Source organism: Stomoxys calcitrans, chromosome 1 (assembly GCF_963082655.1).
Source record: "Stomoxys calcitrans chromosome 1, idStoCalc2.1, whole genome shotgun sequence".
Classification (NCBI taxonomy): Eukaryota; Metazoa; Arthropoda; class Insecta; order Diptera; family Muscidae; genus Stomoxys; species Stomoxys calcitrans.
Window position 1 is genome coordinate 35,659,368 of NC_081552.1, and position 25,356 is coordinate 35,684,723.

General features: G+C 39.3%; 1 protein-coding gene across 4 annotated transcripts in view; it reads right to left on the minus strand.

Moving 5' to 3' along the window:
- Positions 1-25,356, minus strand: part of LOC106092414 (protein phosphatase 1 regulatory subunit 16A) — a 562,806-nt gene that overhangs the window by 55,823 nt on the left and 481,627 nt on the right. For 3 of the 4 annotated variants that reach the window (XM_059370795.1, XM_059370796.1, XM_059370797.1), the window contains 3 exons: positions 24,360-24,480; positions 23,608-24,284; positions 19,440-20,203 (listed from right to left, as the gene is read on the minus strand). In XM_059370795.1, coding sequence (XP_059226778.1) covers positions 19,488-20,203; positions 23,608-24,284; positions 24,360-24,480 — 1,514 coding nt within the window. In that variant the 3' untranslated portion in view covers positions 19,440-19,487. The remainder of the gene's footprint in view (positions 1-19,439; positions 20,204-23,607; positions 24,285-24,359; positions 24,481-25,356) is intronic. The other variant, XM_059370798.1, reaches the window with a different exon arrangement.

Sequence of the window (25,356 nt, forward strand, 5' to 3'; positions counted from 1 at the left end):
AAAATATTCACAAAGCAACATGGCTGTCACCCGATCAAAACACGAGTAACCAAATTGATCACGTTGTGATAGATGGAAGGCATTCATCCAGCGTGTCGGATGTGTGATCGATCCGTGGAGCGAATATAGATTCGGATCACTACCTTGTTGCAGCAAAGGTTCGCACCCGTTTGAACATGGCGAGAAAATAAAAAATAAGAAAATAAAACCACTCCTTGTTCCGATGAAATAATGGCGCAGTGGCAAACTATTGCCCACTCCATAGAAAATGCCGTGAAATCTGTACTTGAGTACCGGAAGCCTCCTCCGAAAAAACCCATGGTACGACCAAGAGTGTCGAGATGCTACTAAAGCCAAGAATGCGGCATATAAAGCAACCCTGGAATAAGTAGCAATGCCAGATGAAAGAGAGGTATCGGGAGAAAAGAAGAAACGTCTATTCTGCAGAAAGAAAAAGAAAATGGAAAGACGTGAGTGTGAGCGAATTGAGATACATAGGAGTCAGAATGAAGTCCGGAAATTCTACCAAAGAATTACACATCAAATAGGTGGCTTTGGTACAGGCACATCCTCCTGCAGAGATAAAGAAGGAAATCTGGTAAATGACATAGACAACGTGCTGAGGATATGGAAAGAACATTTTTCCCAACTGCTAGTGTCCGATATTGGCGGCGAAGAGGATACCGCAGAACCAATCCCTGATGATGATATACAGGGTGGCTGATGAAAGCCGCTACCAAAAAAAAATGTAATAACTTTTTTTCTATTTAATAATAATAATTTAATAATTAATTTAATTAATTAATTAATTAATTTAATTAATAATAATTTAATAATTAATTTAATAATTTAATTTAACATGAATAAAAGAAAAATGTATTCCATACACCGAAAAAAAAATGTAGCAATATTCATCATTGTAGCAATATTCATCAGCCACCCTGTAGAATGTTTACGTCTTAATCAGAATAAGGTCCAGGTAGCAGTGAACCGACTGAAGAACAACAAGGCAGCTGGAGCCGACGGGTTACCCGCTGAACTATTTAAGACCGGAGGCGACACGCTGATAAGGCGTATGCATCAGTTTATCTGCGTAATCTGGCTAGATGAACGCATACCCGATGATTGGATCCTTAGCATACTATGTCCCGTACACAAGAAAGGAGACAAGACGGAATGTGCCAACTACAGAGGAATAAGTCTCCTCCCCATCGCATACAAGATACTCTCGAGCGTACTGTGTGAAAGATTAAAACCTAAAGTCAATGAGATAATTGGGCCCTATCAATGCGGCTTTAGACCTGGGAAATCCACCCTGGACCAGATATTCACATTGCGCCAAATCCTGGAAAGACCCGAGAAGGACAAATCAACACCTACCGTCTCTTTGTTGACTTTAAAGCCGCTTTCGATACTCCTTTATTCAAAGGTATTTCAAGCCATGTCTGAGTTTGGTATCCCTGCAAAATTAATAAAACTATGCAGGATGAGACTTGCTAATACGCGTTTCTCAGTAAGAATAGGAAAGAATCTCTCCGAACCATTTAATACCAAACGAGGTTTCAGACATGGACAGACAGCCTACCGTGTGATCTCTTTAATATCCTGCTGGAGAAGATTTTACGACATACAGATGTGAATAGATAGGGCACACTAATCACAAGAGAACACATGCTACTCGCTTATGCCGACGACATCGACATTATAGGTCGGTCACCGGAAGTAGTAACAGCTGCTTTTGAAAGAATCGAAAGAGTTGAAACCTGTTGAAATTAATAACCCACTATATATATTTCCTTCTTATACCTTCATTCTAAATGTTAGACCTCTAGCTCCATCTGTAAAGAAAGTACCAAATTGTACCAGTTTTGGTACCAAAATTTATGAATTCTTAATAGATCTTTTAGACACCTATCATATATTTCTTGTTTGCACCCACATGTTATATTTCAGACCTCTAGCCTCATTTACGCAAAAAGTACCAAACGTACCAATTTTGCTACCAAAAGGTGCGAATGGTGAATAGATCATTTAGCCGGCCATTATTTATTTCTTAGTTATACCCACATGCAAAATTTCGGACCTCAAGATCCATCTGAAAAAAATGGTACCAATTTTGGTACTAAAATGTATGCATTTTGTATAGATCATTTATTTCTTAGTTGTACCTACATCCCAAATCATATGAACTGAAAGTACCAAATGGTACCAAAATGTACGAATTTTTTACAGAATATTAAGTCACCCATCATAAATTTCTTTGTTGTACCCACATGCCATATTTCAGACCCCAAGATCCATCTGAACAGAAAGTACAAAATGGTACCAATTTTGGTACTAAAATGTACGAATTTTAAATAGATCATTTAGTCATCCATTATTAATTTCTAGTTGTACCTAAATACCAAATTTCGGACCTCAAGCTCCATCTACAAAGAAAGTACCAAATAGTACCAATTGTGGTACCAAAATGTTAGAATTGTGAAAAAATCATTTAGTCGGACATCATGTATTCTAAGTTTTACCTACACGCCCAAATTCTAGCTCTAGCTCCATCTGCACAGAAAGTACCAAATGGTACCAACAATTACGAATTGTTTAAAGATCGTAGTAACCCATCATATTTTTCCTAAATGGTACCAATTATGGTACCAAAGTGTAAGAACTGAATAGATCATTTAGTCACCCATCGTATATTTTCTAGCTGTACCTACATGCCAAATTTCAGACCCCTAGCTCCGTTTGCACTGAAAGTACCAATTGCGGTACTAATTGTACGTTTTCTCCCGTTAGCAGTATTATTTTTAATTTTTTTCTTTTCACACTCATCCTTTTGAACCAGATGTCTTTTAAGTCAAATTTCAAAAGTTTGCCTTTATCCATCCGCCGTGTACGTAGTTTACCCATTTCGTATCTTTTTGGCACTTTTTTTAGTTCTTAAATGTACAAAAACTCTTATAGTCACTTAATTATGGTTGCCAATAAGATCCAAAATTCAGAGCTCTACTTCAATTTACAAAAAAAATGTAACAAATAGTACCAATTGTGGTACAAAACATACTATTTCTCCCACTTCCCGAACGATTTTCCAAATTTGTTTTCACCTTACCTTATTTTTTCGATACGCCCTTTAATTTGAACCCAAGAACATACTTCTAGCCCTTTCTGTTCGCGCCGGGCAAATGTGTACCATTTTGTACTTTTTAGTACCTACACATACGATTATCACCAAAACCCATGCCCATGACCCAAGCATTCATGTAAAGTTTCATGATTCTAGCTTTTGCTGTTTGGGCTGGGCGATAATCAGTCAGTCAGCAATCAGTCAGTCACGCCAGTTAAGAGTCTGAAGCCCATAAAAGCATTTTATCACCCGATTTTGTTGAAATTTTAAATAGTGAGTTGTTTTAAGCCCCCCCGACATCCGACCCAAATATGATCCCGATCAGACGATGTGGATATAGCTGTCATTTAGACCGGATAGGATTAAATCGGATTTTTTTCCGGATGATCGGATAAAATAGGATCGAGACCAGCCCCTGTTCAGATATAACTATGGATATGGTAGTGGAGTTATAATAAAATAGGATGATTTGTTAATATATATATATTCATGGCGGTGGGTATACAGACTTCGGCACGGACGAACTTAAGACGTTTTTATACCCACCACCAGGAGTTGGTGGGAGTACACTAATCTAGCCATTCCGTTTGTAACACCTCGAAATATTGATCTAAGACCCCAGAAAGTATATATATTCTTGATCGTCTCGACATTCTGAGTAGTCTGTCGAAATCACGATAGCGGTCGAACGCATGAAGCTAGCAGATTGAAATTTTGCACAGATACTTACTATTGATATAGGTCGTTGGGCAAATTGGATATATCGGTTCACATTTGGATATAGCTCCCACATAAACCGATCCTGGAACCTGGAAGCCACACGTTTTTCCGATTTGGCTAAAATTTTGCACATAGTGTTTTATTTTGACTTTCACCTTATGTATCATGTACAGTCCAAGTCGGTCTATAAGCTGATATAGCTCCCATATAAACCGATCACCCGATTTGATTTCTTGAGCCCTTACAAGCTGCAATTTTTGTCCGATTTGGCTGCAACTTTGTTCTGTTATAACTTTAAACGACTGTACTAAGTAAAGTCCAAGTCGGTCTATAACCTGGTAAAGCACTCATATAAATCGATCAGCCCATTTGACTTCTTGAGTGCTTAAAAGCCGGAATTTTTGTCCGGTGTTCTCTTACGACTTCCAACAACTGTGCCAAATACGGTCCTAATCTGTCTATAACTTGATTTGGTTCTCATATAAACCGGTTTCATGATTATCATTGTTCGGTTCCTAAAACCTTGAATTTTTTCTGGTATGACATAAGTTTTATTTTTCGTTCTAAATATATATATGCGGAGTTTCAACAAGTTTTTCTTTATTTACAAATTAATTTAACGTCAAACATTGTGTGCTTATTGAAAAGGTTGCCAAGTTCAATTTAATGTTGTAATATAATTCAAGCTCTAATTGTTTACGAATTACATGCGGATCTCAGTTGGTAATTCAAACTCTTTCAGGATTTGGATTTATTTCGATGTTATGATACACAATTATACTAAAAGCCTTCTATTTTTTTATGCTGTATTTGTTTGCTATAAATAAAACAACAATGGTTGTAGTGGTTATTGTACATTTAAATACTTTATCGCGTAAATGTAACCAAACAATGTTTGTACCTTAGAAATTCTTGTTGTGCTTTCTTATACCTGGCAGCCATTTGTGAGTTGCTCTAATGATTTTTGTCATTGGACATCCCAACATTTTTTCACCGAAACTTCAAAAATGTTCACTTTCCGAGTTTACCATCAGCACTCGGCCGAGCTGCTCAATATATTGACTTTTCTTTGTTCAGTCAAAACAAAAAAGGAAAAAATGTTGTGTGTGAGAATGTGTCTATACCAGTGACGAGAACACAGATGCAATTATTTGCAAGTCTATGCGTCTGCTTGGGATTATTTTCTTTTTTACGTTCAAAGTAATGTGCAATTGAATGAGTATTTTTGCCAGTGGTACGCTCAAATACTCACATTTTCTCTCTAGTAGGAGAGACACAAGAGAATGATTATTGATACAGTACAGGAATAATCGTTTGCCGCTGTCGAAGCACTTTTGCATTATAGAGTTTCTTTGGTTTTATAACAAAAGGAAGTCCCTTTTGCCGTAGACGAAACTGCTAAAGGTTAAACAATAACCAAAGTTGGTTATGTTTAATAATACTATGTTTATGACTAAAGTTTGATATGTTGAAGCGAAACGTTAAACAGTTACAATAAAAGCAAAGCTTTGTGATGGAAGTATTTTGTTTGTCGTAAAAATTTCCCAAACTTTTTTTTGCTAGTAGAATAAAATTATGCCCCTCAACCAAATTTAGTTTGCATACATCTTTAACAGAATCCATGGTGGTGGATTGCCAAAATTCGGCCCGGCCGAACTTAGCACGCTTTAACTTGTTATTTTTCATACCCTACACTACTACTGTGGTACAGGGTATTATAACTAAGTGCATTTGTTTGCAGCACTCAAAAGGAAAAGAGATAGACCCAACGACAAGTGCACCGATCGACTAAGAATAACTTTCTGATACGATTTAGCTATGCCCGTCTGTCTATGTTAATTTGTGTACAAGGCACACGTCGCATTTTTCATCCGATCGTCTTCCAATTTGGTACAACATGTCTGTTCTGCCTAGAGACGAAGCTTATTGAAATTGGAAAAAATCGGTTCAGATTTAAATATGGCTCCCATATATGTGTTCGTCCGTTTTGCTGTTATAATGCTATGAAATGGTCGATTCTCTCGAAATTTGGCAGGAAGGATTTGCCAATGACTCTCGACATTACTGGTGAATTTCATAGAAATTGGTTCAGATTTAGATATAGCTCTCATATATGTATATATAGCCCGATTTTCACTCCCAGAGCAACTGCAAGCGCTTTTATTGACTAATCTTCCCAAAACTTTGTACAACGCTTTCCTTGACGACTTCCACAATGTCTATAAAATTTAGTAGAAATCGGTTCAGATTTATATATAGCTTCTATATATATGTTCGTCCGAATTGCTGTTATAATGCAATAAAATATTCATTTTTTAACCGAATCTCTCGAAATTTGGCAGGAAGGATTTTCTAATGACTATCGACATTACTGGTGAATTTCATAGAAATCGGGTTAGTTTTAGATATAGTTCTCATAAATATGTATCGCCCGATTTTCACTCCTCCATTTATTGACCAATCTTCCTAAAATTTTGTACAACGCTTTCCTCGACGACTTCCATAATATCTATAAACTTTGCTCGAAATCGGTTTAGATTTAGATATAGCTCACATGTATATGTTCGTCAGATTTTGAGAAATATTGCTATAAAGTGCTAATTTGTTAACCGATTCTCTAGAAATTCGGCAGGAAAGATTTTCTTATGACTCTCGATATTACTGGTGAATTTCATAGAAATCGGTTCAGATTTATATATAGCTGCCATATGTGTATTTCGCCCGATTTTCACTTCTAAGGTCACTCAAGCGCATTATTGGCCAATATTGCCAATGGTCCAAATTGTGCACAAGTCTTTCCTCGATGCCCACCACAATATCGAAGAAGTTTGGTCAATATCGGTTCAGCTCCCATATCGGTGTAGTTTCTATATATATGTTCGTCAGGTCTTGGCTAACTTGTAATAATGTTGTCATGTGTCCACCGTATTTATTACAGTTTGAACAACAAACAATTGAAATATTCAAAGGAAAATTCATTCCTCATATTGAAAAAGAAGGCGCAACGGAACAGGCCTGGTTCAGCATATTTTATAGGGGTTTAGATAGTTATTTTGAGGTCTTACAAACAAAATTACCTGTCAGGTTTGCTAACTATAAGAACGTTAGCTCGAAAATTTTAATATTTCATTTACATTTCATCATTTCTATTCAACATATTTCTTAAGTTTTTCTTTAGTCATGGAAATAGCTTACATTGATACTGCTCATTTCATAGAACTGAATACTGCCATACGATTATGTGTCTAATTAAACTTTAGTTTCAACATTAGTTCTCATCATCCTATATTAAAAGTTTATCATGAAACCTGGCAAATGTGTCAAAAACTTTTCAAAGCTTAAGACATGTATATGATGTATCATTAGAGTTAGATTAATGATAAATATCCTAAAATATTGTTGCATGATAAGTTTATGAACTGACATTTGTATTTCAGTAATTTAAAAGTAATTTAGAAAGAAATTCGGCTGGGATGAGTCTTATATATCCTCCATCATGGATGGCATTTGTCAAGTTCTATGGCTGATATCTCTTTATAGACAAACAAGAGATAATGGATTAGATTATCTATGCTATTTCAGCTATAACAAGTTATGAACCGATTTGCAGGAATTTATTGTGCAAAACTTCAGCGAAATCGTATAAAAATTGCGCCTTATAGTGGCTCAAGAAATAAAATTGGGAGATCTGTTTGTATGGAGATAAGTAATGAACCGATTGGCTGGAATCCATTGTGCAAAACTTCAGCGAAATCGTATAAAAATTGCGCCTTATAGTGGCTCAAGAAATAAAATTGGGAGATCTGTATGTATGGGAGCTATATATATATATATATATATATATATATATATATATATATATATATATATATATATATATATATATATATATATATATATATATATTTCGGCCGTTGTGCAAAATGTCAGCCCCTCTAGGGGCTCAAGAAGTATAATCGGAAGATCGGTTTATATTGGAGCTATATTAGGTTGTGAACCGATTTGAGCCATAATTGGCGCAGTTGTTGATGGTATAACCAGAACATTTCGTGCAAAATTTCATCCAAATCGAATAATTATTATGCTCTCTAACGGCTCACGAAGTCAAGTTCCGAAATCGGTTTAAATGGGAGCTATATCAGGTTATAAACCGATTTGCACCATACTTGGTGCAGTTGTTGATAGTCAAAATAAAGCATATTTCAACCAAATCGAATAATACTTGCGCCCTCTAGCGGCTCAAGAAGTCAAGATATAAACCAATTTCAAACATATTTGGAAGAGTTGTTTAAAGTCAAAATAAAATACTTGGTGCAAAATCTCAGAAAAAATTGGATAAGAATTGCGCCATCTAGAGGCTTAAGAAGTCGAGATCCGATATCGGTCTATATGGGAGCTATATCAGGTTATAAACCGATTTGTACCATACTTAACATAGTTTTTGATGGTCAAACCAAAACACTCCATGCAAAATCTCAGCCAAATCGGATAAGAATTGTGCCCCCTAAAGGCTCAAGAAGTCAAGGTCTGAGATCGGTCTACATGGCAACTATACCAAAACATGGGCCGATTCGGCACATTTACAATCCCAACGGTCCTGCACTAATAAGATGTATTTATGCAAAATTTCAAGCAACTAGCTTTACTCCTTCGAAAATTAGCGTGCTTTCGACCGCCAGTCAGGCAGACGGACGGACATGGCTTAGTGGACTATGAATGTCAAGACGATCAAGAATATATACACTTTCTTGGGTCTGAGATCAATATTCCGATGTTTTTCAAACGGAATGACGAAAATAGTATACCCCCATCCTATGGTGATATCCTCCACCAAAAATTGAATATGATGGATGAAAAAATGCCCAAAAAAGGCAAGAAAAATGTTTAGAAATCATTCTTGTTAAGATATCTGATTTTTGGTGTCATTCATTTATTAAGACTATCAAAATAAATCCTTAGGCTAAATAACAGTGTGCATAATCCTTTTTATTAAACCCCATTTCTTATTCATTTGTTCATGATATTTATAAGCTTTTATTATGAATTACAATTCATTCAAAGTTCTTATGAATGTTGTGAGAGATTTTATTAGAGTTCATTATCTACTCTTTTCGAATGTTGTTCTTGTCTTAAGGCTTTACCACATTTAGTATATAATTACAAATTCGTGGTGGGTAGTTCCAAAAGGTTATTCCTTGTTTTTTCCAAAGATTTTTTGCTGTAATTTTTCTGGCTTTAAGATAAATGATTCTAACAACCTCACTGTTTTTATGACCTTGTGCTAATTTGTAGCATAACTTTAGGCGAAGCAAGAAATTCTTTGGACAGCGTCCTTGTAATAAATCCCTTACAAGAAATGGAAACAATTTGAATGAAGAGGAAAGATGGGATCTTTACGAAAGAGAGAGAGAGAAGTGAAATATTAAAAAGAAAAAGTTTGATTATGGCTGGCTACTTCATACTTACTGACCTTGTTTTAGTTTTTTGTTTTCAACTGTTGTTTGTTTCACTGACCTAACCCAAAATTGCTAACTCCCAATTTATCAAGAACAACAGATTGAAAAATTTCTATCAGATGTATTGCCACACTTTTTATGTAAACAATACAAAGTTATCTCTGCATTACATTATGGAGGCTTAGATAAATGTCCACTAATTGACAAAGTTTGTGATGGCCAATGGGTACACAATGCAGCAGCAGTTTTATCCAAAAAATTTTTGTGTGGACATTTGTGTTGAGAGTATGCGGCAACATTTGCGGACATGTAATATTATTTCTATACATTTAAGAGGAACCTGAGAATAACGCATAAATAGACAGTAAAAACTAATCGTTATATACCACAGCCTGAAAGTATGCTTCGTTTTATAATGTTATTACCTTTTTTCTTTGCTTTTACCCCCAAATGGTCACCATATGGCATGTGCAACTATATGAAAGCAATTCCTTTCTCACAGCAAGGGAGGGTAGGGAAAGTATTAATAAGTTGTATGGACAGATTGAAGAGAGCAAAAATAAGTTTTTTTTTGCTGTATTTATTACATGTGTAAGAACATCTGGTTTTATATTATATTTTAAGACGGTCATTTGCAAAAAACCTCATAAGACTTTGTAAAAGAAGGTCGAGGAAGTATTTTTAGGGATAAAGTAGAAACTTTACTACTTTTTAGCTGGCCCCTAAAGTAAAGCAGGCCCCTCGATATTTAGGGGCTGCCAAATCTTCGTTTGTGGTCCGCTGTCCTCAAATTTCAATTAAAACGCCTCTACAATATGTCCTTTCTCAAAAAAAAAAAAAAAAAAATAAATAAAAAAAAGCAAGCAAGTTTTTTGAATAAGGATTAATCAATGAAATTTATTTTTACCAAAAAATGCAGAGTATATACTTTTTCACATTTTTTGACTTTCAAACTGTATAATTTTTAACTGAATACTCAGATGTGGACACCTTTTTCGGCAAAGTCGTTGTACATTTTGTCAAAAATCCAAGGTTAGGTTGAGTAGGTTGCCCACCAAATGAGGAACCATCCTGTTCCTTCAATAAATCTCAGGAGACCTATCAGAGGTCCGTTCGCAAGTTCACCCACATCACAGAAGAAACGGCTATCCCGAAAGGAGAGCCTACGTCCCTGCAGACCCAGATATGAACACAGCAAGTGCTCAATTGTCTTCTAATCATTCTCATCACGGCAACTTCTACAGAAGTCATTGGGCGGTATTTCCATGCGCGCCGCCTTGCGGCCTATGGCACAGTGCCCGGTGATGACCCCTGTTAAGGTACTCATCGACCTCTTATCGACCGCCAGCAACTCCCTCGTCCTCCTCCGGTCGATTACAGGCCAGAGCGCCTTTGCAGTCCGGGAACCATACATCGAGTCCCACCCCGCCACCAACGCCGCCCTGGCCATCCCCTCTACTGTGTTCAGTTGCTCTACAAATGGCACGTAGAAAATACCGGAACCCATGTCAGCGTCACATCGTGGGGCCGGAGCCTATCCAGGGACTCCAAACAATCTGCTACGCATCTCGCCATCCTCGACTTTAAGGCCTTGAGCGCCGCCATACTGTCCACATAAATTCTGAGTTTCGAGAGCGGTAAATCCCTCACCAGAATTTCCCTTGCGGCCATTGCAATCGCACAGACCTCTGCCTGAAAGACCGCACACTCCAGTCGTCGCTTCACTCATGCAAGGCTTCTGGGGGGTGGATACCTATCCACAAGATGATTTGAATGGTCTCCGCGATAACAGCCCAGAAGATATTGCTAAGACGTCTTCGCACGGGTAGGATCTTAGACTCCTGCTGAAGGTGGTCCACGTGTGAACTGAGGAGACAGCCCGTCACAGTTCGATGGGCGGCATTCTGACAAATCTAAATTTCATTCCATTGCGTGTCACAGAGCTGACGAGACCACACTGGCGCTGCTTAACTTACTATAGACCGGCCAATTGCTTTGTATGTGGTCAACAAGGTTTTTTTGTCAGCTCCTCAAGTGCTGACGCCAAGAGACTTAAGTACCTTGTTTCTACTATTAGAGAGAATATGAAAGAGCTGTAAAATGTGACGCCAAGTATTTTGGGACACTTGATGGTTGTAATCATTTTTCCATCGGCCATCACATTCATCGCATTATTCACCTCACTCGAAATTGTAGTGAAAAATGTGGCTGAAGATTTGGTGGCAGATATCTTCAGATCTGTTTAAGCGAAATTAGAGGCAAGTTCGTTGTTAGACGTCCAACCTATCGCAGATGTCATCAATGGGTAGGGGGCCTGATGATATGATCGTACTATCGTTCGCATCCACCCCCTCCAGACAATCTCTATGCCGTCTGGATGGGGTGGAATAGAGGATAGGTAGAGGTAAAACATAAAACAGTGCCGGAGATATCACCCCGCCTTGGGAAACCCCCTGTTTCACTCTACATTCTCCATTAACGCAGACTGGTCCATATACTTTTTGAAGGTTTTTCTCTCAAACACTCCAAGTACCGCCTCATCGGCTTTCGCAAGTACCCATACTAGGGAGCTATGCAACAGCACGGGTAGTATCACTGTTTTGTATAGTGTAGTTTACGTCTGACGACAGGCGGCTTTGCTCCTTAACTGCTTGCTTGTTCCAAAGTAGTTTGTTAGCCAATATTATTGGGTTGCCCAAAAAGTAATTGCGGATTTTTTAAAAGAAAGTAAATGCATTTTTAATAAAACTTAGAATGAACTTTAATCAAATATACTTTTTTACACTTTTTTTCTAAAGCAAGCTAAAAGTAACAGCTGATAACTGACAGAAGAAAGAGTGCAATTACAGAGTCACAAGCTGTGACTATATGAAAAATCCGCAATTACTTTTTGGGCAACCCAATATTATACAATATTTCAAAACTGTTGTCATTTGTTTCGGTTACGGCGCTACCGAGGTAGATAAAGTTGCTGACTATCTCAAAGTTGTAGTTCACAAATTTCTGGATTTTCTTGGGCTTACAGGGCTTTGTGGGAGTTGATACCCTCCACTTAAAGATATCTCCATTTACTGCCAAACCCGCTTTCGTTGATTCTCTTGCGATACTTTCAGGCTGCAATTGCATCTTCCGGTGACCGAGTCATAATATCGATGCCGTCGATATAGGCGAGAAGCATATGTTCTCTAGTTAGTAGTGCGCCATATCTATTCACATCTTCTACTCGTACAATCTTCTCCAGCAGGATATTAAAGAAATCACACGATAGGCTGTCTCCTTGTTTGAAACCTCGTTTGGTATTGAACGGTATGGAGAGGTTCTATCATATTTTAACTGAGGACCGTGTATGAGCAAGCGTCATCCTGTAAAGTCGTATCAGTTTTACAGGAATACCAAACTCAGACATGGCATGAAATGCCTTTGTACGTATAAACCTGTCGAAGGCAGCTTTAAGGGTTGGTTTGTACTTTTCGGGCGTTTTTCTGGATTTGGTAAATTGCAAATTTTGCCCATGAACATTCCATTAAGGAACAGGGGCAAACTTCTCACATATCAATGAGTGCAGTCCGATTCAAGTTTAAGCTCAATGATAAGGGGACTCCTTTTTATAGCCGAGTCCGAACGGCGTGCCGCAGTGCGACACCTCTTTGGAGAGAAATTTTACATGGCATAGTACCTCAAAAATGTTGCCAGCATTAGGAGGGGGAAACCACCGCTGAAAATTTTTTCTGATGGTCTCGCCAGGATTCGAACCCAGGCGTTCAGCGTCATAGGCGGACATGCTAACCTCTGCGCTACGGTGGTCTACTTTCTGGATTTGGTACAGTGTAAATATCTGGCCTGCGGTGGATTTACCAGGTCAAAAGCCACACTGATAGGACCCAATTATTTCGTTGACTTTAGACTTTAATCTTTCACATAGTAGGTTCGATAGTATCTTGTATGCGATGGGGAGGAGACTTATTCCTCCGTAGTTGGCCCATAACGGCTTTTCCCCTTTCTTGTGTGCGGTACATAGTATGCTAAAGTTCCAATCATTGGGTATCCTTTTTTTAGTCAGATAACGCAGACAAGCTGATGCATACGCCTTATCAGCTCACCGTCTCCAGTCATAAACAATTCAGCCGGCAACCCGGCCGGCTCCTGCTGCCTTTTTGTTTTTCAGCCAGGTTACTGCTACATGGACATTCTATAGTATCACCAGGGATTGGATCTGTGGTATACTCATGGCCACCATCATCGGATACCAGCAGCTGGGAAAAGTGTTATTTCCATATCCTAAGCACACTATCTGTATCAGTAACCAGATTTCCTTCATTGCCTCTGTCTGTAGACAAGCCATCGGTTTGATGTTTAACTCTTTGGTTCCTGAACATCTCGATTCGCTCACACGCACGTGTTTCCATTTCTTTCTTCTTCTCCCGATACCTCTCCTTCATCTGGCGGGTTGCTATTGGCTGTAAGGTTGCCTTGTGTGCCGCATTCATGGCTTTCCTTGGGGGAGGCTTTTCGTACCCAAGTACGGATGTAGCCAATGGTTTTCCATTGCTTTGCTATACTATCCGAACAAAGAGTGCTTATTGCTAACATTACTTTAAAATTCTGCTATTTCAGTTATCAACAAAATTTTACATTTTCTATAAAAATTAAGTTTTGAAAAAAATATTTAGAAAATTTTTAAAATTGCCAAAATAAATCAAATTTCGACTTATTAATGCTGCATTATATGCAAAATATTGCACTTTCTCAACTAAAATTAAACTTGACAATTGTTGTAAATTGCAACAATACTTTAAGGCATCGAGATAATATGTAAATTAGGTAACAGCACACTTTTAGGTGCAGCCATAATAGATATGTGCAACATGCAAATCGTTGGCCCAAACTCACTTCATATAGAAATTGTCCACTTTATTTATCTTTTATAAACATAATAATAACGGTAAATTGCAACCGACTTTAAGGCGTTGTGATAATATATTACTTAAAATGCAGCATATTTTTACTCACTTCCATAATAAATTTTTCATTGCATTTTTTAAATCGCTGGCAAAGCTTATTAAACTACCAATGTTATGGAATTTCCTACTGCAGCTTAAATTTGCCAATATGTTTTCATTCCGTTTGTAACCCATCGAAATATTGATCTGAAATCCAACAAAGTATGTATAATCTTGATCGTCTTGATATTCTGAGTCGATTAAGCCATGTCTGTACGCCTGGCCGTCTGTGGAAAGCATGCTAACTTTCGAAGTAATAAAGTTAGGCGCTTGAAATTTGCATAAAATTGTATTGCAGCATATATTTAGTAACTTCCATAATAAATTTTTCATTGCATTTTTTAAATCGCTGGCAAAGGGTATTAAACTACAAATGTTACGGAATTTCCTACTGCAACTTTTATTTCCAAATAACTTGTCATTCCGTTTGTAACCCATCGAAATATTGATCTGAAACCCAACCCAAGAATATACATACTTTTATTCTTGATCGTCTTGACATTCCAAGTCGATTAAATCATGTCTGTCCGCCTGCTCGTCTGTCGAAAGCATGCTGACTTTCGAAGTAATAAAGCAAGGAGCTTGAAATTTTGCACAAATGGTTCTTATAAGTGTAGGTCGGTTGGGATTGTAAATTTGCTATATCGGTCCATAGTTTGATATAGCTGCCATTTAAACCTATCCCGGATCTTGAATTTTAGAACCTTTTATCAATACAATTTTTATCCGATATGACTGAAATTTTTTAAAACTAATTTTCCTAATACCTTAAACTTTCGTGCTATATATCGTCTGAATCAGTCCTTAACCGAATATAACTCCCTTATGAACCGATCTCCCGATTTTAATTATTGAGCCCCTACAGAGCGCAATTAAAATCCGATTTGGCTGAAATTTGTGTATGTATTTTGTATTGTATGGTTTAAATTGGTTCATTATATGATATAGCTGCTACTCACACCGATCTTGGGTCTTGATTTCTTGAGCCTCTAGAGGGCGCAATTTTTATCCCATTTGGCTGAGTTTTTGTACAACGATTTCTTTAATTGCCTTAAACATACATGCTAAATATAATCGGTCGTTAACCTGACAAAGCTCCCATATAAACCGATCTCCTGGTTTTACTTCTTGAGCCCCTATAAAGCGCAATTAATTTCCGATTGGGCTGAAATTCCACATCCAAATCCTGCATGATTCCAATCGGTCTATAACCTAATATTGCTTCAATAGCATCGCAATTCTTATCCATTATCCTTTTTTGTAACATTTGAAAATTAAACTCCTTTAAAATTACTGACCCTTTTTTTGCCTTCGTTCTTTTTGCAAATGCCTTCGCCAAAAAGTATGCATTAGATTTGAGTTATAAAAAAAAACGAAAAGCAAGGAAGCAATTAAAAAGTGCCAAACGACTTCACATTCATTACATTGTAATCCCTTTGTTGCGTTAAACTTTTTGCCTTCAAGCGAGCAAAACAGATGGCATTAGTTTTCTTTTTGCTTAGCTAGAACTACAAAGTGCAAGTAACAAATTTGTATTGGCTAAATGGAGTCCAAGGACAGGTATAAGCTAAGCTAGTCAATGCAAACAAAACAGATGGGTTCATCCTTAGGTATAAGAGAACAGTTTCATGTATCATGAAAACCATGTATCTTAAACCTTAGATAAAGGACTTTAAACCCCATTTTAGGTAGGTTAGATTTAATTTTAGTGACATTCTTGCAGCCAAAATTACCGCACAGAAGTTGTTTTCGTCATTGTCCGCGGTCTACAATCACATTGTAGCAGCCTCAGAAACTTGGTAAACAAGTTTGCGTTTTCCTGGGCAGTATAAAAAAGCAACATCAGCATCAAAAGGGGACTGTCAAGCTATGACGATATAGGGGAGTACAAGTTAAACCTCCAACTAACTAAAGCCACCAGTGCTTTGCCCTTGTTAGTCATACTTCCGCTTACCTCTCATCTCTATCAGGTAGTGTCACCGTCTCGTTGCTGGAGCTCCAGTCACATATTCGTAACCTTATTAATAAGCGCTCTCCCATTATACCTTTGAAAAAGGAGCCACTGACCGATTGATTATGCGTTTGGTCCATTCGCTACACTAGCGTCCCAGTGATTTAGTGCCTCGATCACGCCGTGAGCGAACCATGTCTCTTTGACTATCGTGGTCAGCCCCGGTGACCTACTGGTTCGATCAGGCTGTAATTCTCAATGGTTGTCATAGACAGCGTTTTGTCGTTGGCATTCAGACATAGGAGCTTTTGAGCTATTGATCACACGTTCGATCCATCTACCTACCACCGCGTCCCGTTGACCTAGTGACTCGATTACGCTGTAAGTAATCGAGGCTTATTGGCTCCTTGTCCTTCAGACATCATTGATCCATTGATCAAACGTTCGATCCAACTACCTACAACCCTCTTCCTGGTGACCTAGTGACTCGATCACGCCGTAAGTGAACCACGTCTTTTTTGAGTATCGTAGCTAGCATTCTGCTCTTGTACCTTACACAGGAACCATTGAGCCATTGGTCACGCGTTCGTTCCATCCGCCTACACTCGCGTTCCATTGACCGAGAGTAAACTACTGTTCTTTGACTATAGACGCCGGCATTCTGTCCTTGTCGCTGAGACACAGGAGCCGCTGAGCCATTGTTCACGCGTTCGTTCCATCCGCCAAAACCCGCATCCCGGTGTCCTATTGCCTCGGTCACGCCGTGAGTGAACCACGTCTCATTGACATTCGTAGCCAGCATTCTGTCCTTGTGCCTCAGACACTGGAGCCACTTACCATACGTTCGTTTCTTCCGTCTATTCTCACGTCTCGGTGACCTAGTGGCTCGATTAGGCAGTGAGTCAAACACATCTCAATGGCTTTCCTAGATAGCGTTCTGTCATTATCTTTCGGCCATAGGAGCCACTGCGCCATTGTTTGCGCTTTCGTTCCACCCATCTAGACGCGGGTAACGGTTACCTAATGCCTTGAACACGCCGTGAGTGAACCAAGTCTCTATGACTGTCATAATCTCCGTTTTGTCCAGACACTGAAGCCAATTGGATGTACATATATCTTGTTCGCCCGCTTCAAAGTCCCGTGCCCCCAACGACTTAGTCACGCAGTGAGTGAATCACGTCTCTGTAACCTCAACAGCCAGCATCTATGCCCCGTGCCGCTCAGACACCGGAGCCACTGGGCCATTGTTTGTGCGTATTTCGCGTCCGCCTAGTGCCCAGCGCCTCAGTCACACCGTGATTGAATTGCATCTCTGAAACCTCAACAGTAAACGTTTTGCCCAGTGTAGACATCGGAGCCACTGACAATTTGTTTGTGTGTATATCCTGTCGATCAGTACCCTTGTTCCGGTGCCGCAATGACGAAGTCACGCCGTGATTGATTCAATTCTCTGGAACTTCAACGCCTTTGCCCATTGGCCCTCAGACACCGGAGCCACTAAGCCATTATTTTTGAGAGCATACAGTTTACCCACACCCATGTCCTGGTGCTCCAATGCCTCAATCACGCTGTGTGTAAATCAACAGTCAGCGTCTTTACTCAGTGCCATTGAGCCATTGTTTGTGAGAGTGTACAGTTCGCCCTCACCCACGTCCCTCAGACACCGGGACCAATGAGCCATTATTGTGGGAGTATCCAATTCGCCCACATCCACATCCCGGTGCTAGAATGCCTCAATCATGTCGTAAGTGGATCACGCCATTGGAACCTCAAGCGCCTTTGCCTGGTGTCTCTTTAGACCTACCACTGAGGTTTTCCATTTGTCTCTGTCAAAAATAAATTTCTGTGACAGAGGTAAACTCGTTGTAGTTTAGTTTCGGTAAGTTTAGGTGTTCGAAAAATGGAAACCAACACACAAGCCAACAAGTAGGGAACTATTTGGACCGGGAAGAAATTAGCCGATGAAAGTAGGGTTAGCCTGCTAATTAAGTCTCTAAAAGAACTTCAGAATGACATGAGGAATCAGTGCCTGGAGGAAATCCAGTCAAAAATAAAGGTGTTATAATTCTGTGTCTTATGCTCACAATAAATTGTAGGTTAGGGACACAAAAGGTGCTGGAATGTATCCAACTCCTCGTATTCTTCTTCATCATTGCCCTCTCTGCAGAAGTCTGCCTCTCCTTGTGCCCATTGGAACCGCAAAGATCTGACGTTCCAATGACCAGTTAGAACTTCTAACAGCAGTACCTATTCAAGCTTTGGCCCCAAGATAAGCAATGTCCTGTTGCGCAAAATACTCGCCACCGTGCACTGAACTAGTCTACGTCCTACCAAGCTGCTGTTGTTGTCATTGTAGCCTAATTTGCATGTGGAGGTAGCGATCCTCGTCAAGCTGCTATATGTGAGCATTGTACCGATCGCCGCGGAAATGAGATGGCCATTGGTTATTTAAATGCGCCAATTACTTGCCTTGTCATATCACAACACAAGAGTGCTCAAAGATTGAGAAGACCTCAGAATAAGCGTACCGTCCCTGGCCTAAGACCCCAATTCCTTCCTATCGAGTTGCGATAGGAGTAAAGCGCATTCCAGTTTGGTTTCTGGTCAAAAATCACGTTCAAATACGTCCCCATATATTCCTCTGAAAATACCCTTTTTTGGCTCTTTGTGGAGTTTATGACAAGTCCTTTGGTTTCGGATCCTAAAAAAAGCAACCTCCGGAACCTGGGGGACTTATTTAGCCCCTCTATCGTCTGGCCAAACCACTCGTGACACACCCCACCGTAATATGTGTGAAGGATAATATCTTTCCTTGCATAGATACCTCGCATGTACTTTCCACTTTTGAAGTGCCGTTACATGTATCATCAATTTTTGCCTCTGCACAGTTTTTTTGTTCATTTTCCTTTGCTTCACATTCTTATTATCTCTTAAAGAGAACAAAGTTCCATTTGTACACTGTGGCAGATTTAAGCTATTAGACAAATCCTTCAAATGTTATCCTTCTGCTTTGGATATGATCAATATTTTCCTTAAGGTTTTAAGAATATTTTGGAATTTGTGGTAAACCCCTTTCCCTGGCAAGCTTCTATCACTTAAACTTAAGTACTCTTTTGTGGATTTTCTTACATCCTGCTGCTATTTGGGAGAGATACTTGAATAAGATGTGAAAACGAATTTATCCTTACCTTATGGTTGCTGTCGAGAGCTTTGCTCCCCTGTGTTGTTGTTTACATTTACATCACAGCACAACATTTCTTGGAACTGGTACTGTCACTGACTACATCGCCAGTAATGCCACTAAATTTGTTCACACCACCGCTGCCGCCACCACCACTGGCATTTGATGCTGTTGCAGATGAGGCTGTTGTCGATGCGGTTGCTCCGGTACCCAATGAGGGATCGTGCATTAATCCATTGTAGTCCATCATTGAAGGATGTTGGAGACCACCATTGTTGGCCAAAGGTTGCTGGCTGTTCACCTGATGATCCAGTGGGCTACTGTTGTTGTTATTGTTATTTTGATTATTGTTGTTGTTGTGGGAGGCTGCAGGATGGTGATGATGATGATTGTGGCTGGTGGAATTGGCAGCCCCTAAAACAGAACCATTTTCACAGTTATTGAAAACACTAGTACGCGACAGGGAACGTTGCTTTTTCAAATTGGCCAATGTTGTGGCATTTGCCAAATATTGTGTATTGGATGTGGATGAGGAGGAAACGGAAGCAGAGGGATCCATTAGATGCTGTTGATTTTGTTGCATTGTTGCCGCTGTGGCAGTTAGGTTATGAAGGCCATGACCATGCAGATGCATATGGAGATGCTGTTGCTGTTGTTGATGTTGTTGATGAAGCTGAAGTTGATGTTGTTGATTATGATGATTATGGTGATGATGCAAATGTTGCTGTTGTTGTTGTTGCTGTTGCTGCAGATGATGGTTGGAGGACGTGTCTGCCCAAATTCAATCACATACACCCATAATCATCATCATCATCATTGTCATTGTCATGGTGGAGTAGGCACATTGTAAGGGACCCAAGGACCAAAGGATGGACGGACAGGCAGGCAGGCAAAGTATACATTCATTATGTTGCAACCAAATGTATATGTGTGTTTGTGTACAGATTCAGAGAGAGAGAGAGAGAGAGCGACAGAGTGTGGTTGCATAATGTATGAATAATGTCGATGGTAATGGGCAGTCAGTCGTTTGTTGGCAATGTGGCGCATAATGTAGGAATAATGAGTTGTAGGTTGGCCAAATGCAAGACACACATAGACAAGCCAGCAGAGAAGGACAGACAGGATACACATACAGCAGTATAATCGAAATAAAAACGGATATTTGAAAACAAAAACACCATGATAAACAATAAAATTTTTGGTTAGTCAATAATGATGCTGATGCGATAATAATGGTTTTGCAACAATGTTTCAAGTGAACATTTATTGCAAAACATTAGCACAATGGCAAATAAGTGGAAACTGAATGCATGAGTTACAGAAAACAATAGATAGTACAAAAGGTTGAAATTACTAATGGAGCACAGTGGTCATTTTAAGATTGAAATATGTTTTACAAAAAAAAAAAAAAACAAGTAACCATGGATCGCATATGTCGAGTTCTTTTCCCGGCATCTCCTCTTAGGCAAAAAAGGATATAAGAAACATGTAAAAGCGTGCTAAGTTCGGCCGGGCCGAATCTTACATACCCTCCACCATGGATCGCATTTGCCGAGTTCTTTTCCCGGCATCTCTTCTTAGGCAAAAAAGGATATAAGAAAAGATTTGCTCTGCCATTATTATATTATTACATGTTGGAGACCTGTGTAAAATGTCAGCCAATTCGAATAAGAATTGCTCCCTTTAGGGGCTCAAGAAGTAAAATAGAGAGATCGATTTATATGGGAGCTGTATCGGGCTATAGACCGATTTAGACCATAATAAACACGTATGTTGATGGTCATGAGAGAATCCGTCGTACAAAATTTCATTCCAATCGGACAAGAATTGCACACTCTAGAGTCTCAAGAAGTCAAGACCCAAGATCGGTTTATATCACAGCTATATCAGGTTATGGTCCGATTTGAACCATACTTGGCACAGTTGTTGGATATCATAACAAAACACGTCGTGCCAAAATTCATTCAAATCGGATAAGAATTGCGCCCTCTGGAGGCTCAAGAAGTCAAGACCCAAGATCGGTTTATATGACAGCTATATCAGGTTATATACCGATTTGAACCATTCTTGGCACAGTTGTTGGATATCATAACAAAACACGTCGTGCAAAATTTCATTCCAATCGGAAGAGAATTGCATACTCTAGAGGCTCAAGAAGTCAATACCCAAGATCGGTTTATATGGCAGCTATATCAGGTTATGGTCCGATTTGAACCATACATGGCACATTTTTTGGATATCATAACAAAATACGTCGTGCAAAATTTCATTCCAATCGGATAAGAATTGCGCACTCTAGAGGCTCAAGAAGTCAAGACCCAAGATCGGTTGATATGGCAGCTATATCAGGTTATGGACCGATTTGAACTATACTTGACACAGTTGTTGGATATCATAACAAAACACGTCGTGCGAAATTTCATTCCAATCGGACAAGAATTGCGCACTCTAGAGGCTCAAGAAGTCAAGACCCAAGATCGGTTTATATGGCAGCTATATTAGGTTATGGTCCGATTTGAACCATACATGGCACATTTTTTGGATATCATAACAAAATACGTCGTGCAAAATTTCATTCCAATCGGATAAGAATTGCGCACTCTAGAGGCTCAAGAAGTCAAGACCCAAGATCGGTTGATATGGCAGCTATATCAGGTTATGGACCGATTTGAACTATACTTGACACAGTTGTTGGATATCATAACAAAACACGTCGTGCGAAATTTCATTCCAATCGGACAAGAATTGCGCACTCTAGAGGCTCAAAAAGTCAAGACCCAAGATCGGTTTATATGGCAGCTATATCAGGTTATGGACCGATTTGAACCATACTTGGCACAGTTGTTGGATATCATAACGAAACACGTCGTGCAAAATTTCATTCCAATCGGACAAGAATTGCGCACTCTAGAGGCTCAAGAAGTCAAGACCCAAGATCGGTTTATATGGCAGCTGTATCAAAACATGGACCGATTTGAACCATACTTGGCACAGTTGTTGGATATCATAACAAAACACGTCGTGCAAAATTTCATTCCAATCGGATAAGAATTGCGCACTCTAGAGGCTCAAAAAATCAAGACCCAAGATCGGTTTATATGGCAGCTATATCAAAACATGGACCGATATGGCCCATTTACAATACCAACCGACCTACACTAATAAGAAGTATTTGTGCAAAATTTCAAGCGGCTAGCTTTACTCCTTCGAAAGTTAGCGTGCTTTCGACAGACAGACGGACGGACGGACATGGCTAGATCGACATAAAATGTCACGACGATCAAGAATATATATACTTTATGGGGTCTCAGACGAATATTTCGAGTAGTTACAAACAGAATGACGAAATTAGTATACCCCCCATCTTATGGTGGAGGGTATAAAAATAACAAGTAAAAGAATGCTAAGTTCGTCCGGGCCGAATCTCAGCCAAATCGGACAAAAATTGCGGCTTCCAGGGGCTCAAGAAGTCAAATCGCGAGACCGGTTTATAAGGGAGCTATATCAGGTAATAGACCGATTTGGACCGTATTTGGCACAGTCGTTGGAAATCATAAGGGATTATCACATGCAAAATTTCTAACAACTATGCCAAGTAAGGTGCAATTTGTTCAAGAACCTGATATAACTTCCATATAACCCGTTGACTTCTTGAGCCCCTGGAAGCCGCAATTTGGCTGAAATTTTGCAAGTGGCATTCTGTTATGACTTCTAACAACTGTGCCAAGTAAGGTCCAAATGGATAAAGAATTTGATATAGCTCCCATGTAAACCGTTCTCTCGATCATCCTTGCTCGGTTCCTAGAGTTGGTTTGACAGAAGCTTGGTATGTAGAATTATACTCTTTAACTAAATTAATTTTGTATACATTTTTAGTAGAGTCCATGGTATTGGATTCCCAAGATTCGGCTTAGCACGCTTTAACTTATTTTTCAACAAAGTTTAGTTTTTGTAAATTTCAAGTAGAATCCATGGTGGTGGGTTCCCATGATTTGGCCCGGCCGAACTTTGTAAGTTTTAGCTTGTTTTATACTTAAATCGCTTTAACAAACCACTGTGCTCGATTTCCCATTAAGAACAAAACATAAAACTATATAAAAACATATTTGCAACCGAAAAACTGTCATGCATTGCAGTTTCAAAAAACGAAAATGGCATCAAGGTTTTGAACTTACCCACCAACACCGTAACTTGGACATTTATTTTGCCATTAGCTGCCTCCTTGCTAGACTGTATTTGTACAGCTTCCGTTTGACCTGCTGTTCGAGTGGCCGCCGCCATGACTGCTGCGGATGCCGCTGTGGTCATAGTGCCACTGCCACTACCATTACCACTACCACTACCACCACCCATTATATCACCTGTGGAATGTTGTTGTTCACCATTGGTTTTAAATGCTTTCATCTGTAGTTCATCATTTTCACGACCCTCTGGTGGCCGTCTTGGTTGATAGGAATGTTGCGATTGTTGATACTGTGAAGCCATGGCGGAGGTGGATGATGATGATGCTGTGCTTGCTGCTGTCGTGGAATCGACCAAATCTTGTAGACTAGGATCGTAGGAATTTCTATGATTGTTATTCATTTTTAAGGTATTATTGTTATTAATGCTGTTGCTGCTGTGATTATGCTGATGATGATTATGTGTTGTTGCCGATGATTTGGCCAACCATTCGGCGGCCGAATCACGATTATGGTGATCCGAGGGCCCATTCGGATCTAAGGTTGTGCTATCGGGTGCGGGCACAGCGAAGACATCCTGAGCTTGTAAGCGTAGACGGGTTTCTTCGGCGGCATCTTTTTTGGTTGTTAGCGTTTTGTCGCGTAAGGATGTGCGGCGTACCGATTGTGCTCTACGATAAACGAAAATTAGGAATATAAAACAGAAAATGTAAAAAAAATTCGAAATAGTTTTTTTTCAAAATTACCTTGTGTTACTACTCTGAGATCGTCTTACTCGCCTTCTTTGGGCCTCGGCCAAACGTTTACTTTCCTGTTCCGTTTTTAATTGCTCAATACGTTCCCTAATTTCGGGATCTTCGCATATATCTTTAAATAAAAAAAAAATATTTACAACTTAATTTTATCATCAAATGAAAAGTATTGGAGACTAGAAAACGAATATCGCCCCAAAGGGGCACCCCAAACCCAAAACTCCACTAAACAGATATATGCGGCGTTCATGTCAATAAAGGACTCAAATGATTACAAATATACCATAAACAAGTAAAAGCGTGCTAAGTTCGGCCTGGCCGAATCTTATATACCCTCCACTATGGATCGCACTTGTCGAGCTCTTTTCCCGGTATCTCTTTTTAGGCAAACAAAGGATAAAAGAAAATAATTGCTATGTTATTGGAACTTTATCAAGTTATGGTTCATTTCGTAATTTAATTGAATAGCATATTGGAGGCCATAGTAGAAGTCTATTAAGAATTGCGCCCTTTAGGGGCTGAAGAAGAGATCGGTTTATATGGGAGATCTTTTAGGCTATAAACCGATTCAGACCATATTCGACACGTATGTTGAAGGTCATGGGAGAAGCCGTTGTACAATATATTAGCCAAATCGGATAATAATTGCGCCCTTTAGAGGCTCAAGAAGTCAAGATCTCAGATCGGTTTATATGGCAGCTACACCAGGTTATGGACCGATTTGAACCATACTCAGCACAGCTGTTGAAAATCACAACAAAACACCTATTAAAAAAATTTCAGCTGGATCAGCGTCCTCTAGTGGCTCAAGAAGTCAAGACCCCGGATCGGTTTATATGGCAGCTATATCAGGTTATGAACCAATTTTCACCATACTTAACACAGTTGGAAATTATCAGATAACACGTCATGCCAAATTTCAGCCAAATTGGTTAAGAATTGCACTTTCTGGTGGCTCACGAAGTCAAGATCCAAGATCGGTTTATATGGC